The sequence below is a fragment of the Sus scrofa genome, chromosome 14 (assembly GCF_000003025.6).
Source record: "Sus scrofa isolate TJ Tabasco breed Duroc chromosome 14, Sscrofa11.1, whole genome shotgun sequence".
In the NCBI taxonomy this organism is placed as follows: domain Eukaryota; kingdom Metazoa; phylum Chordata; class Mammalia; order Artiodactyla; family Suidae; genus Sus; species Sus scrofa.
The window spans coordinates 132,184,511-132,200,830 of NC_010456.5; the positions used below are offsets into that span (position 1 = coordinate 132,184,511).

The 16,320-nt window shown below is 53.7% G+C and overlaps 1 protein-coding gene across 1 annotated transcript in view; it reads left to right on the forward strand.

The window, feature by feature from the left end:
• DMBT1 (deleted in malignant brain tumors 1) overlaps positions 1–16,320 on the forward strand; it is a 76,929-nt gene that overhangs the window by 30,165 nt on the left and 30,444 nt on the right. Inside the window, 9 exon segments of the mRNA NM_001048188.1 lie at positions 3,030–3,062; positions 6,001–6,048; positions 6,765–7,088; positions 7,843–7,872; positions 9,465–9,494; positions 11,267–11,293; positions 11,903–11,935; positions 14,967–15,290; positions 16,035–16,064. Coding sequence (NP_001041653.1) covers positions 3,030–3,062; positions 6,001–6,048; positions 6,765–7,088; positions 7,843–7,872; positions 9,465–9,494; positions 11,267–11,293; positions 11,903–11,935; positions 14,967–15,290; positions 16,035–16,064 — 879 coding nt within the window.

Here is a 16,320-nt window from a genome sequence, read left to right on the forward strand (position 1 = left end):
CGGCTCCAGATGAGCCATAACCCCTGGATCCTCTGTCAGGCTCTGTGATTTAAGGACAGTGTGGACACACATTGTTCCCTCAGAGGGCTTGGTGACAAAGTGCTTTGTCTTGGGGTCATCGCGCTTGAAAATATTGTCTGGAACCAGAATTCTGTGTGAGGGGAGACTACAGCTCTTCCATGTCATGTTCCGCAGGCAGAGTCTACGGGATGCTTTTACTGGGAGCACTCCGTCAGGAGGGCACGGGGATTGCTCTGGGGACGGTACCCCCTCAGTGCCATGTGTGCACATTTGAGGGCAGGATTGAGCTCACAGCAAGCTCTCAGAAAAGGCCTCTTTCTCCCCCAGGCCGGGAAGCATCTCAGACCCCACTGTCCTTGATCCCAGCTCCAGGTCACTAGACCAACCTGGACTCTACCCACCTCCTTCCTCCCTCCCTTCCTTCCTTCTTTCTGTCTTTCTCTTTTGGCCACACCCATGGCATGAAAGTTCCCAGGCTGGTGGTCCCATCAGAGTTGCAGCTGCCAGCCTACACCACAGCCACAGAAGCACAGGATCCAAGCCAAGTCTGTGACCTACGCCATAACTCATGGCAACGCTGGATCCCTCACCCACTGAGTGGGGCCAGGGATTGAACCTGTGTCCTCATGGATACTAGTCAGATTTGTTTCTGCAGCACCATAATGGGAACTCTCTCCCCACCTTCTCCCTTCCTTCCGTTCATCTTTCTGTCTTTCTGTATTTCTTTTTTTGGTCTTTTCTTTCTTAGGGCTGCACCCGCAGCATGTGGAGGTCCCCAGGCTAGGGGTCTAATCAGAGCTGTAGCTGCGGGCCTACACAACAGCCATAGCAACGTGGGATCCAAGTCACGTCTGTGACCTACGCCATAGCTCACGGCAACGCCAGATCCTTAAGACACTGAGCCGGGCCAGGGATCGAACCTGCAACCTCAGGGTTACAAGTGGGATTTGTTTCTACTGCACCACAATGGGAACTCCGTGAATATAATTTCTAAATCTCGGTGGAAGCCTCTGTGTTCACCACCTCCATTCAATGTGGCAAATTCCCTCCACTTGCAGGAATTATGGCTACCGTCATCCATAAGTTATGGGGATGTAATGCTCAGAATGCCTTTGTTTGCCGGTGGTGGGATCCCAGCTCATATTGTCTTAATTTGGGCAGGCTGGGAGGATGCAAAGGCTTACATAGAAGAGATCGATTGGTAGGTTGGTCTTCAGGTCCAGTTGGATCTAGAAATTCCAATACCTTTTGTCCTCCTGCACGTCTCACCTCCAGTTTCTTATGTCTGTGGGCTTCACACCCAGCTTGCTTCCTGACATGGGGACGTTGTCAGGCCTAAGTCAATACCCCTCCAGGCTGTGGTACCAATTACAGGTCACTAGACCAACCTGGATTCTGCCCACCTTCTTTCTAATGCTGCTTTGTTTCCCCTCCAGATTGGTGGTACACAACGCCTCGTTCCCAAAGTAGGTATCACTGGGACCCTGCCAAACCGACAGTGTTCAAATTTAATCAACAGGCCTGGGTGCACTTTCTAAGTCTGGGGTCAGGCTGCTGTGTTCCCCACCTCATTCACTGTGGCAAGTTCCCTCCTCCGAGCAGAACAAGCAGATACATCAGCACACGGCTAAGCATCACCTACCCGTTAGAGACTGCGTTTGTCAGGATGGCTGTGTTGGCAAGTGGCAGGATCCCCCTGAAACTCTCTTAAGCCCGAGGGGGATGCACTGTCTTCCAGAGCCAGGATGTTGAGTGATGGGCCTGTCTTCAGGCAGAGCTGGATCCAGAGCTTGCAAGGCTTTCTGTCCCCCTCTGCACGTCTCTCATCTCTACGTGCTCATGTGTTTGGGCTTCCCGCTCAGCTTGTTTGCTGCCATGGAGCGGGGGCCATCCCCAAGTCGATGTCCCAGCAGGAGAAGGAGTCTGTCCCTGTCCTTCAGGGGACAAGTCCTAGAAGGACTCTGAGCAGCCTGCTGGCACCAGGCGCCTTCTCCCCAGGCATCGCCACGTGCTCTGCTGACATTCAGCGGGTCCGGGGTTTGTTTTCGATTCGGGCTAAGCTAGGGCTTGACAGTGGCACGAGGGCGAGCTCAGGGGAAAGGGAGCCTTCAGAACAACGTCAGGCCTGATGAGGCAGGGGCTGGGGGAGGGTCGAGCAGCCGAAGGGGGCCCCTTGGCGGGGGCCGGGAGGCTGTCTCTGGTGGTGCCCTGCTGCAGGGGCTCAAATCCATCAAGCGGTCACTGTGGAGGCAGGCTGGGGGCTGCCCCGTCCCCTCTTACCTCCCAAGGCTGGGTTGGGCTCTTTGTTTGGGGCTGTGGTGGGGCAGCAGTCAGAGAACCTGCACGGATCAGCCCCCCCACATGGCAACTCCTTGGAGATAAGTGATGATGAACCGGCTTCCTTCCGTCAAGTGCCCTCGATGGGGAACATTACCTAGAACTCAGAGTCTTTCCTGGGCGAGTTCTGACTCTCACGCAGCCCTCAGGCCCTCGTCCTTCAGGAGACACAGCAGAAGGCAATTTCCTGTCTCTTTCAAGGAAGTGAATCGGGTTTGGCCCTGAGGCTGGTGAATGGAGGCGACAGGTGTCAGGGCCATGTGGAAGTGCTGTACTAAGGCTCGTGGGGCACGTGTGTGACGACAGCTGGGACACCAATGACGCCAGCGGGGTCTGCAGGCAGCTGGGCTGTGGCCGGGCCGAATCGGCCCCAGGAAGTGCCGAGTTTGGTCAGGGCTCAGGGCCGATTGTCCTGGACGACACGGCCTGGTCAGGGCATGAGACCTACGCGTGGAGCTGCCCCCACAACACAAATATCCGGTGTGCACTACATTGGGAAGTACTCTGTACTCCCCGCCCGTTTGACCAGGCACTGTGTAAATTAGGATGGTCAAGGCTCTGAGAAGTCCTGCAGTAAGGCAAAGGATTTGCTTTCTCCATCCACGTGATGGTCATAGAATTAAAAATGTTTTACCCAACAGTATCCTAAAATCACTTTCTTTTCTTTCTAGCTTGGTGGCACCCAACAACTACAACCACAGCAAGTAAGTACCACATTTTTCCACCTGAATTATCCCCTGGCCTGGCTGTCTGCCACAGATGCCTACACATGCCCAGCACCCCCCACCCCCCACCCCCCACCTGCACACACGACCTGCCCAGGCTGCCCCTCCCTATCCCCCCTGGCCCGCAACCCACAGCTGACATGGAGCTTCCACACCCTCCGCCTTCATATCTCCCCTGCTCCAGAGATGACTTTCGTTTTAACTAGGAAGATCACCTGCCCTTTTTATATGTAAATGAGAGGAGAGATTCCTAAAAGCATAGATTTTGTGGCTTTTACTTTTTAGAGTATCTCCAAAGCTTTGAGAGGAAGAAGGGGGACAAAGAAGAAATGGATGATTTCACAAATCATCATATGCTCTTACCCATAATTCTTTATCTCATGATATGGCTATGGTTCCACTGTTCTTAAGAAAAGTTATGGCTGGACTTCACATCGAGGCTCAGTGGTCACAAATCCGACTAGTATCCATGAGGACACGGGTTCGATCCCTAGCCTTGCTTGGTGGGTTAAGGAGCCGGTGTTGCCCTGAGCCGTGGTGTAGGTCACAGACACGGCTCGGCTCTGGCGTTGCTGGGGCTGTGGTGTAGGTTGGCAGCTGTAGCTCAGATTCAACCCCTAGCCTGGGAGCATCCATAGGCTGCAGGTGCAGCTCTAAACAAACAAACAAATAAACAACAACAACAACAAAAACACAAAAAAACCCCAGAAAACTTGAGACGATCTCGGGGAGACAGACGAAGCATCTCAGCACAGGAACTGGCTTGGCATAAGCACTTCATGCACACTGCTTTCATCAGCGGGTGCGGCTGGATTCGAGAAAGGAGGAGGAGGGAGCTGAGTGGGGGACCCCGGCCAGGTTCAGGAGAAGGAAGGTCTCACCTGGCAAAACTGCAGCGCAGTGAAAAGAAAAGACCACTTGGGTGATATTGGACGTAAGAGGCGGGGAACACGAAGAGTCAACTGCCCCCCCCATCTCCTACACAGCGCGGTGGACCGTGATGACGCTTGATTCCAACGGAAGAAAGAGCCGGTGTTGAGTGTGGGATGACGATGGGGACCCAGGAGGCTCTGAACATGTCGGTCTGGGATTGGGGCTGTCCAGGATCAGAGAGGGGTTTTGGGGGTCCTCTTCCTGGAAAGCTCTCAGATTACATGAGGTCCTTCAGGTGGGCAAGAGAGGAGAGCTAAGACGGTGCCTGGGGGAGCTGTGATGTGTAAAGTCCCAAGGGAGGAGAAACATTGCTCGAGGAGAGGGGACAGGGGTCAGAGGGGACAGGCGGGCAGGGCGTGCTGGGTAATGAGAGCCAGGGGTGGGGGGCGAGCAGAAAGAGGGATGGGGGCTTTCCAGGGTGTCAATGCAAGGTGGTCCTGAGGCCGGTGAATGGAAGTGACGGGTGTCAGGGCCGGGTAGAGCACCTGTTCCATGGCTGCTGGGGCACCAAGTGTGATGGCACCTGGGACACCTGGGATGCAGATATCATTTGTCTGGAGCTCAGCTGTGGCCATTCAGTGTCGCTCCTGGGTGGGGGTCCCTTCCATCAGGGCTCAGGGAACATTCTCCTGGGCACCGTGTGCTGCTTGGGACAGGAGCCCTCTGTCAAGCTGCTCCCACAGCGGGTGATAGGACCATGAATGTGGCCACAGGGAGAATGCTGGAGTTGGGGGCTCAGGTCGTGCCACCATCACTGGCACTGTCACCTGTGTCACTCTGAGGACAGGGGCTCCTGTGCTCCTCAGTATCACATATACGTAACACTTGGCAGTTTACCTGCTCTCTCTCCTCTAAGGTGTGTCTTCTTTGATGTTGGGGTGGGTATTACTCTCCTTTCTCACACAGAGAGAAATGGAGGTTCAGAGAGGGTAAGCCACTTGGCTGAAGTCCTAAAGTTTGCGGCGGGGGGAGTTTCAGTCTCAGCCCTCCAGAGCTTGCTGATGCAGTCACCCCGGGCACACCATCCCTCAAGCAGCATCACGACCGTCCTCAGCCCAGGGTGATCACATAACTTCCTAAGTGGTACCTCCTCTGCGCTTTAAATGCAGGGAAGGATCGGGGACTTCCAGCCTTAAAAACTTAAATCTATACCAAAATCAAACTGAGGAGTATCCAACATATCCTCTTTATGGGGGATTAAATGCCAAACGAAGGATGTTTACGCTTTCAGTGCAGAAGAGGACTTCTCCCCAACCCAACCTAGCAAATCCCGACATTTCTCTGTTGTTCGCAGAGGGCTGGTGGGTGTTCTAGCACCAAGGGGTCCTTTAATCTACAAGCAAACCTCGAAGGATACTGCCTCTTATGTGAGCCCCCAAAGGGAGTCAATCTGCCCATCTTTAGAGCAACGTCTGGCATTTACGATGTGGACCACTGTATGCATATACGTCACTGAGCCCAGGATGGAGCCATGATATTCCAACCACCACAGGAGAACACGTTCCCCAAGAGAGCGTGTCGGTCCAGGCACTCAATTTGGAGCCGGTTTATTTCAGCATTTGGCCAAGCAGCTTGGAGCCTTCCTTTCCTCCTAGTTGGGGCCACCCTTCAGGAATGTCTCAGTGATGGGAGATACTGGTCATTCCTTTGAGCCAATAGGCAGTCGGCATTTGGAGTTTAACCTTGTGAAGAGATGTGGGTTGTTCATCAATGGGGTGATTTTTTTTTTGGATGGAGACGGTGGAAGCAGAGGAGGCGGGAGGATGCTGGCAGGAACCAAGAACATCCCTGGTGGCCTCCAACATTGACCGAGGGCTGGCAGAGTGGCAGAGAGATGGACTCTGCCTCACAAGGAAGACAGCCTTGGGACTGGGGCAGGGCTTCCGGATCTCCGTCTCCTGTTTCAGAGCCAAGAGGCAGGGGGGTCACCCCTTCCTTAAGGAGGACCCATGTCCAGTGACCTCTTCTTCTCCCCACTCTGCAGCTTCTTCGTTTCACACGGAGGAACCCTTAACCACAATCGCAGCAGAAGGTAACGTTTGTTATGAGGGGTCCCTGGGGCTCATGACCCTGCTGCACCCAGAGGATCGTCTCTGATCCACAAGGGGTGCAGCAGGTGTAAGAGAGGGGGGCGCTCAGTTCTCCAGGGTGGGGCTCTGAACCAAGCTTCAGGCCTGAACATGTATCTCTTCCACGGGCCTTGACTCAAGTTGGGGAGGTGCCAACGGGCAAGGGGTGCTCCAAGGTGGAGCTTGGTGTTCTGTCTCCAAGAGGGTCCTATTGTCCAAGCTTAGAGCCTGCCCATGTGGTCCTCACCAGTGTACGTTGGCTCTGGTAGGGCCAGGGGCCCGGGTCTCTGCCTGCGGAACCTGGAGGGGCAGGTGCAAACCTGTTGGGACAGGGGACTCCATGTTCCCCTTCCGGGGCCATATCAGGTCACTTTGATGTGTATCTGCTGCAGAGGAAACACGACCCTTTAGCCTGTGGGTACTGGGGGTCCTGTGAACCCCCCAGCACTTCCTATAGGAGAGCTGGGAGGTACAGCGAGAACAGCTGAGCTTCTGACAGCCTGGGCTTGGGGAGGAAAAACCTCTTCCCTTTCCCGGTGATACAGATTAACTCATGGCCATGTTCAAAGGTGAATCCCTGCCTAGACACTATGGTCAACAGGGAGTCCCCTAAGTCTGAGCCTGCCTGAGGCCTGTGACCTCAGGAGACATGAGGCTGCGTTCTTGTGCTGCCCCCTAGGGACCGAATGGGATTTGGCCCTGAGGCTGGTGAATGGAGGTGACAGGTGTCAGGGCCGAGTGGAAATCCTGTACCAAGGCTCCTGGGGCACCGTGTGTGATGACAGCTGGGACACCAACGATGCCAACGTGGTCTGCAGGCAGCTGGGCTGTGGCTGGGCCGTATCGGCCCCAGGAAGTGCCCGGTTTGGTCAGGGCTTAGGGCCGATTCTCCTGGATGACCTGCGCTGCTCAGGGCATGAGACCTACTTGTGGAGCTGCCCCCACAGTGGCTGGAAAACACACAACTGTGGACACCAGGAGGACGCTGGTGTCATCTGCTCAGGTTAGTATGAAGTCTGGGGGCGGGGGTTCCTCTCTGGGGGCCTGGTTTCCTTCTTATATTGTGATCCTCTTCAAATTTTTCTACGTGTCTCCTTTCCTTAAAATCACCAATTTTCCTAAGTTAATAGGAGCTTTTGTCAAGCTGCCAGCATGATGGTGGTGAATGAGAACAGAGGTCACCTCTAAAAGCGACAATCAAGGCTTTATTCCCCCCTGTGACAGACAGGGCCAGGCTGAGATAAAGAGGAAAGCTCTGTAAGGAGGTCTCTGACCAGAGGCACGTGGGCCAGGACCGCAGGTGGCCCAGGTGTTGGATCCCGAGTCCTGGACCGTAGCCCCTCCAGAGCCCTGAGATGCCCTGTCTGGTCACCAGGTCTGCTGTGCGCAGGGCAGTGGCCCCTGTGGGGCTTGTCAGGCACAGCTTTGTTCATCAGCTCACACATGAGATTTAGGTCTGAAGGTGGGCTCTGCAGTCTTACTGCCTCTGTGAACCCATAAAAGCTGTGGCTGCACTGGCTGGGCATCAACGCTGTCGTCTAGACACAGAGCTCATCAGCTGACACTGGAAGTACTGGTTGGAAATCCACCTGGACCCCTCCCAGGAGCCTCTATGGAGGCCTGTGGGTGGCAGAGGTCCCCCCTCCAGGGCAGGGGACAAGCACGGACTGAGCATCTCACCTGCTCAGCGTCGTCCCCTTTGGCCCATTTGTGCCCCTTCTGTGCGATGTGTCTGATCTGCCTTCTGTCTCTCACAGGTGCCCAGCGCTCGTCCACGGTCATTCCAGGTGAGTCCAGGTGCCTTTGACTCTTGGGTGTCCCCTCTGTCCCCACTCACCTCCACAGCCCCAACCAGGAGCTCCAGGAGGGGCGTGTGGAGCTTCCCTCTCAGTACCCGCCGTGGTCACTCTGGAGCATGTAGACGGCTCCAGATGAGCCATAACCCCTGGATCCTCTGTCAGGCTCTGTGATTTAAGGACAGTGTGGACACACATTGTTCCCTCAGAGGGCTTGGTGACAAAGTGCTTTGTCTTGGGGTCATCGCGCTTGAAAATATTGTCTGGAACCAGAATTCTGTGTGAGGGGAGACTACAGCTCTTCCATGTCATGTTCCGCAGGCAGAGTCTACGGGATGCTTTTACCGGGAGCACTCCGTCAGGAGGGCACGGGGATTGCTCTGGGGACGGTACCCCCTCAGTGCCATGTGTGCACATTTGAGGGCAGGATTGAGCTCACAGCAAGCTCTCAGAAAAGGCCTCTTTCTCCCCCAGGCCGGGAAGCATCTCAGACCCCACTGTCCTTGATCTCAGCTCCAGGTCACTAGACCAACCTGGATTCTACCCACCTCCTTCCTCCCTCCCTTCCTTCCTTCTTTCTGTCTTTCTCTTTTGGCCACACCCATGGCATGAAAGTTCCCAGGCTGGTGGTCCCATCAGAGTTGCAGCTGCCAGCCTACACCACAGCCACAGAAGCACAGGATCCAAGCCAAGTCTGTGACCTACACCATAACTCATGGCAACGCTGGATCCCTCACCCACTGAGTGGGGCCAGGGATTGAACCTGTGTCCTCATGGATACTAGTCAGATTTGTTTCTGCAGCACCATAATGGGAACTCCCTCCCCACCTTCTCCCTTCCTTCCGTTCATCTTTCTGTCTTTCTGTATTTCTTTTTTTGGTCTTTTCTTTCTTAGGGCTGCACCCGCAGCATGTGGAGGTCCCCAGGCTAGGGGTCTAATCAGAGCTATAGCTGCGGGCCTACACAACAGCCACAGCAATGCGGGATCCAAGTCACGTCTGTGACCTACGCCATAGCTCACGGCAACGCCAGATCCTTAACCCGCTGAGCCGGGCCAGGGATCGAACCTGCAACCTCAGGGTTACAAGTGGGATTTGTTTCTACTGCACCACAATGGGAACTCCGTGAATATAATTTCTAAGTCTCGGTGGAAGCCTCTGTGTTCACCACCTCCATTCAATGTGGCATATTTCCTCCACTTGCAGGAATTATGGCTACCGTCACCCATACGTTATGGGGATGTAATGCTCAGAATGCCTTTGTTTGCCGGTGGTGGGATCCCAGCTCATATTGTCTTAATTTGGGCAGGCTGGGAGGATGCAAAGGCTTACATAGAAGAGATTGATTGGTAGGTTGGTCTTCAGGTCCAGTTGGATCTAGAAATTCCAATACCTTTTGTCCTCCTGCACGTCTCACCTCCAGTTTCTTATGTCTGTGGGCTTCACACCCAGCTTGCTTCCTGACATGGGGACGTTGTCAGGCCTAAGTCAATACCCCTCCAGGCTGTGGTACCAATTACAGGTCACTAGACCAACCTGGATTCTGCCCACCTTCTTTCTAATGCTGCTTTGTTTCCCCTCCAGATTGGTGGTACACAACGACTCGTTCCCAAAGTAAGTATCACTGGGACCCTGCCAAACCGACAGTGTTCAAATTTAATCAACAGGCCTGGGTGCACTTTCTAAGTCTGGGGTCAGGCTGCTGTGTTCCCCACCTCATTCACTGTGGCAAGTTCCCTCCTCCGAGCAGAACAAGCAGATACATCAGCACACGGCTAAGCATCACCTACCCATTAGAGACTGCGTTTGTCAGGATGGCTGTGTTGGCAAGTGGCAGGATCCCCCTGAAACTCTCTTAAGCCAGAGGGGGATGCACTGTCTTCCAGAGCCAGGATGTTGAGTGGTGGGCCTGTCTTCAGGCAGAGCTGGATCCAGAGCTTGCAAGGCTTTCTGTCCCCCTCTGCACGTCTCTTATCTCTACGTGCTTATGTGTTTGGGCTTCCCGCTCAGCTTGTTTGCTGCCATGGAGCGGGGGCCATCCCCAAGTCGATGTCCCAGCAGGAGAAGGAGTCTGTCCCTGTCCTTCAGGGGACAAGTCCTAGAAGGACTCTGAGCAGCCTGCTGGCACCAGGCACCTTCTCCCCAGGCATCGCCACGTGCTCTGCTGACATTCAGCGGGTCCGGGGTTTGTTTTCGATTCGGGCTAAGCTAGGGCTTGACAGTGGCACGAGGGCGTGCTCAGGGGAACGGGAGCCTTCAGAACAACGTCAGGCCTGATGAGGCAGGGGCTGGGGGAGGGGCGGGCAGCCGAAGGGGGCTCCTTGGCGGGGGCCGGGAGGCTGTCTCTGGTGGTGCCCTGCTGTAGGGGCTCAAGTCCATCAAGCGGTCACTGTGGAGGAAGGCTGGGGGCTGCCCCGTCCCCTCTTACCTCCCAAGGCTGGGTTGGGCTCTTCATTTGGGCTGTGGTGGGGCAGCAGTCAGAGAACCTGCACGGATCAGCCTCCCCCCACATGGCAACTCCTTGGAGATAGTGATGATGAACCGGCTTCATTCCGTCAAGTGCCCTCGATGGGGAACATTACCTAGAACTCAGAGTCTTTCCTGGGCGAGTTCTGACTCTCACGCAGCCCTCAGGCCCTCTTCCTTCAGGAGACACAGCAGAAGGCAATTTCCTGTATCTTTCAAGGAAGTGTATCGGGTTTGGCCCTGGTGAATGGAGGCGACAGGTGTCAGGGCCATGTAGAAGTGCTGTACTAAGGCTCGTGGGGCACGTGTGTGACGACAGCTGGGACACCAGTGGGGTCTGCAGGCAGCTGGGCTGTGGCCGGGCCATATCGGCTCCAGGAGGTGCCCAGTTTGGTCAGGGCTCAGGGCTGATTGTCCTGGACCACGAGGCCTGGTCAGGGAATGAGACCTATGCGTGGAGCTGCCCCCACAATGGCTGGAACTTGCACAACTGTGGGCATCACGAGGATGCTGGTGTGACATGCTCAGGTTGGCTTCCAAGAAATTGTGACTCTGCTTTAGCACATGTTTTTCTCCAGGAAAGGGCCCCTCTTTCTGGCTCTTGGCACCCTGAGCTTCCCTGAAAGATGGGCTGTTTCCCTGAGAGCAGCACCCACAGCAGTTGGTGTCCCTGGTGGCCCGTTGAAATAGACAAGGTGTAATGGACACTAAGGATTTATCAACTCGATCCCCCAAACTTTCTTGTCTGGAAACTACTCTCTGGGGTTGACGTTTGCTCTTCAGCTCCCCTGGACCACTCCCAGGATGCCCTGCTCAGGCCACGGAGGGGACGGGCCCTCAGCATCTCTCTCAGGAACCCGTCCCGTTTGTGGCCACACATCCTGGGCACTGAGGCTGATCCTGTTTCCTCTTTCTTGCAGCTGCACACATCAGATCTACTATCCCAGGTGAGTGGGTGCAGAACCGCTGAGCCCGATTCCTCTCTGGACTTCCACCCTCTCGGGTTCTAGAATTAGGAGACAGGCAGACTCCTGCTGGGGCGTGGTTCCCCTCTGAGGACTCGGGGATTTGTTTCGGTGACCAGCTGAGTCCCCAGGACCATGGCTGCTCCTCAGCTCTGGCTGGAGGGCCCCTCTGGTCTCCTGCTGTTGCCTGATGTCATTCCCAGGTCAGAGAGCCTGTGGGGGACAAGGTTTATCCTGGGATCATTTCTGATGAAAGGAACAGTCCAAGTCATCCCGCAGAGAATGGTGACTATGCCGGAAGCATGGCCAGTTAGCCCTCATGCTGATATTTGTCTGTAAAAGAATCCATCACGTGGAGAGCAAGTCCAAAGGGAACTTTATGGCACAGTACAAATATCCGGTGTGCACTACATTGGGAAGTACTATGTCCTCCCCGCCCGTTTGACCAGTCACTGTGTAAATTAGGATGGTCAAGGCTCTGAGAAGTCCTGCAGTAAGGCAAAGGATTTGCTTTCTCCATCCACGTGATGGTCATAGAATTAAAAATGTTTTACCCAACAGTATCCTAAAATCACTTTCTTTTCTTTCTAGCTTGGTGGCACCCAACAACTACAACCGCAGCAAGTAAGTACCCATTTTTCCACCTGAATTATCCCCTGGCCTGGCTGTCTGCCACAGATGCCTACACATGCCCAGCCCCCACCCCCACCCCCCACCTGCACACACGACCTGCCCAGGCTGCCCCTCCCTATCCCCCCCTGGCCTGCAACCCACAGCTGACATGGAGCTTCCACACCCTCCGCCTTCATATCTCCCCTGCTCCGGAGATGACTTTCGTTTTAACTAGGAAGATCACCTGCCCTTTTTATATGTAAATGAGAGGAGAGATTCCTAAAAGCATAGATTTTGTGGCTTTTACTTTTTAGAGTATCTCCAAAGCTTTGAGAGGAAGAAGGGGGACAAAGAAGAAATGGATGATTTCACAAATCATCATATGCTCTTACCCATAATTCTTTATCTCATGATATGGCTATGGTTCCACTGTTCTTAAGAAAAGTTATGGCTGGACTTCACATCGAGGCTCAGTGGTCACAAATGCGACTAGTATCCATGAGGACACGGGTTCGATCCCTAGCCTTGCTTGGTGGGTTAAGGAGCCGGTGTTGCCCTGAGCCGTGGTGTAGGTCACAGACACGGCTCGGCTCTGGCGTTGCTGGGGCTGTGGTGTAGGTTGGCAGCTGTAGCTCCGACTTGACCCCTAGCCTGGGAACTTCCATGTGCCGCGGGTGTGACCCGAGCAGGAGAAAAAAACAAAAAGAAAAGAAGTTATGGCTACTTTTCCTTGTCATCACGTCTTCTCTTACTATCATTTTAAATAAAGGACCCTATGAGGACGAATATTTTTATAAATAAACTTTGCATACTTTCTCAATAGTTTTAAGGCAGAAATAGATTTACTAGACTAAATTTACTATAGCGGGGGTGCATAGAAAGTACTTAAGAAACACAACCTCTTATTTTGGATGGAGTATTTTACCATCTTTGCTGTACGGATGGTTATATCGCCATCAAGAATGGTTGTAAATTACAGAATGATGAAAAGGCGATATAATCTACTCACGCAGGTATTAAGTATTTAAACCTGTATTGCTGCTGTCATCACAGTTGTGGCAGGTGCTTCCCAGGGAAAGTTCGCTGTGCAAAGGGGGCACTTTAGCAGAGACTTTACTTGCTCAAGGGATTAAGAGAAGTCCTTTGGAAGAGACGCTTTTGCTGAGGCTTACAGGAGAAGCAGGTTTGTTCATTTGGTGAAATGCCTGCCAGCCGGAAGGAATGCCTTCAAGATCGAGGTGGGAAGGAAGCTGACTTTTTGAATGAGTGGCAGGTGGCAGCAGAAGGGATTGTCAGGGAGCTGGGCGAGGGAGGGCCAGATCATTCAGAGCTTTGTGGGCAGGTTAAAACTCCTGGCTTTATCCTAAGGGCAGGGGTGGCGGTTGAAATGTTTTCAGCTGGGCAATTACACAACCAGAAGTATGTTTGCCAAGGGTCACACTTTTTTTTTTTTTTTTTTTTTTTTGCCAAACTCTTCATTTTCCAAGAGCAGAAATCACGTCTTCCATTTTCGTCATTGCATCCTTAATTATCTAGCGTTGTGTCTGGTACTCCATAAATGTTTGGAGAAAGAAGTGGGCAATGAATGGATGGATGAATATATAACTAATGTTAGCATTCTGATGTATATTCCATTTCCACATACAGGCACACAAAGTCCAGTATTTTTTTTTTTTTTTTATTTTCCCACTGTACAGCAAGGGGGTCAGTTTATCCTTACATGTATGCATTACAATTACAGTTTTTCCCCCACCCAGTATGTTTTACACCTTATTTAATAACATCCTTTTTCACTGGCATAGACAATAAATACTTTTGTGGATGGCCTTAAAGTTAGCATTTTATGGCACTGAAATTATTTCTACACCGCCAAGTTTAATGGCTGCATAGTTTTCGACTGTATGGATATACCATGATCTAGGCAAGTAATTACTATTTGTAGGATAAAAGAAATAATTCCTTCTGATGATATTTTTTCTTGTCATTAATTTTTTTTGCTGTTGTTCACAATGTCTGATGATGTATTAGAGCTGAAAAGAATATCCTTTTTTCCCCCACTTTTTAGGGCTGCACCTGCAGCACATGGAGGTTCCTAGGCTGGGCGTCCAATTGGAGCTATAGCTGCCTGCCTACACAGCACCATCAGAGCTAAGCCGCAACTTCGACCTACACTGCAGCTCACAGCAATGCAGGATCCATAACCCTCTGAGCGAGACCAGGGATCAACCCACATCCTCGTGCATACTAGTTGGATCTGTTTCCACTGTGCCACTGCGGGAGCTCCCTGGAGTCCTCTCAATCCTGCCGGGAGCTCCTGGGTCACTCAGGCAGTGGACGGCTGTCCTGGGGAGGGGGTGGAAATACCTGAACTGTCCTGTCTGCCCCGTCCCGTCATCTCCAGGGACTCAGCCGAAACCCAGCGAGAGCCACCAGGAGTTCCCAAGCTGCCAAACAGGGGTTGGGCTTGGCCTTCACCTGCAGCTATGGCGCCCCAGCCTGGATGTGTCCTGGGGAGGCCGGGGTTGCCTCCTGCTCACCTCCTTTTGGGGTGACGGGCTGTGTCTGCATCTCATTTGAGCAGCCTAACTTGGGCCGAAGAGGAATCTCTCTTCTTTTCCCTGTGGGGAAAATGAACTCCTGGGCATGTACAAAGGTGAATTCCTGGGAGATCGTGTCATGGCTCAGTGGGAACAGACCTGCCTAGTATCCATGAGGATGTGGGTTCAATCCCTGGCCTTGCTCAGTGGGTTAAGGATCTGGCGTTGCCGTGAGCTGTGGTGTAGGTCACAGGTGCGGCTCAGATCCTGCATTGCTGTGGCTGTGGTGTAGGTCAGCAGCTGTAGCTCCAATTCAAGCCCTAACCTGGGAACCTCCCTATGCTGTGGGTGTGGCCCTGGAAACCCAACAAATAAATAAATAAATCTTGAAAAGGATGACTCCCTGCCCAGGGAAATGTGGCCAACAGGGAGTCCCCTAAGTCTGAGCCTGCCTGAGGCCTGTGACCTCAGGAGACATGAGGCTGTGTTCTTGTGCTGCCCCCTAGGGACCGAATGGGATTTGGCCCTGAGGCTGGTGAATGGAGGTGACAGGTGTCAGGGCCGAGTGGAGGTCCTGTACCAAGGCTCCTGGGGCACCGTGTGTGATGACAGCTGGGACACCAACGATGCCAACGTGGTCTGCAGGCAGCTGGGCTGTGGCTGGGCCGTATCGGCCCCAGGAAGTGCCCGGTTTGGTCAGGGCTCAGGGCCGATTCTCCTGGATGACCTGCGATGCTCAGGGCATGAGACCTACTTGTGGAGCTGCCCCCACAGTGGCTGGAACACGCACAACTGTGGGCATCATGAAGACGCTGGTGTCATCTGCTCAGGTTAGTATCAAGTCTGGGGGCGGGGGTTCTTCTCTGGGGGCCTGGTTTCCTTCTTACAATCTGATTTCTCTCAAAGCACTTCCTAACTTTCTCCTTCTTAAAATTTTTTCAGATTCAGCATTAGCTTGTGTTCAGCTACTGGGTGGTGGGGGGGAGATGGTGAATTAGAACGATCCAAAGTGGAAGCGACAATCAAGGCTTTATTCCCCCCTGTGACAAGGCCAGGCTGAGATAAAGAGGAAAGCTCTGTAAGGAGGTCTCTGACCAGAGGCACGTGGGCCAGGACCGCAGGTGGCCCAGGTGTTGGATCCCGAGTCCTGGACCGTAGCCCCTCCAGAGCCCTGAGATGCCCTGTCTGGTCACCAGGTCTGCTGTGCACAGGGGCTTGTCACACACATCTTGTCATAAGCTCTGGTTGGGCCTGACAGCTCCCACGTGGGATTTTGGGCTGGAGCTGGGCTCCTCTCTCTTGCTGCCAGTGGACCCATAAAATCTGTGGCTTGGTTTCAGTGTCACCTTGTTCATTTAGATGCAGAGCTAATCACCATGACATGGAAATAAGGGATGCTGCTCTGCCTGGACCCCTCCCAGGAGCCTCTTTGGAGGCCTGTGGGTGGCAGAGGTCCCCGCTCCAGGGCAGGGGACAAGCACGGACTGAGCATCTTACCTGCTCAGCGTCGTCCCCTTTGGCCCGGTTGTGCCCCTTCTGTGCGATGTGTCTGATCCGCCTTCTGTCTCTCACAGATGCCCAGCGCTCGTCCACGGTCATTCCAGGTGAGTCCAGGTGCCTTTGACTCTTGGGTGTCCCCTCTGTCCCCACTCACCTCCACAGCCCAACCAGGAGCTCCCAGAGGGGCCTGTTGAGCTTTCCACCTCTCAGAACCCACCCTGGTCACTCTAGAGACTGTGGATGAACCGTAACAGGTGGATCCTCTGTCTGGGCCAGTGACTTGAGGGCATTGTTCCCTCAAAGGGCTGGCTGGTGGGGAGCTGTGTCCTGGGGTAATTTCTGCCTGAACATATTGCCTGG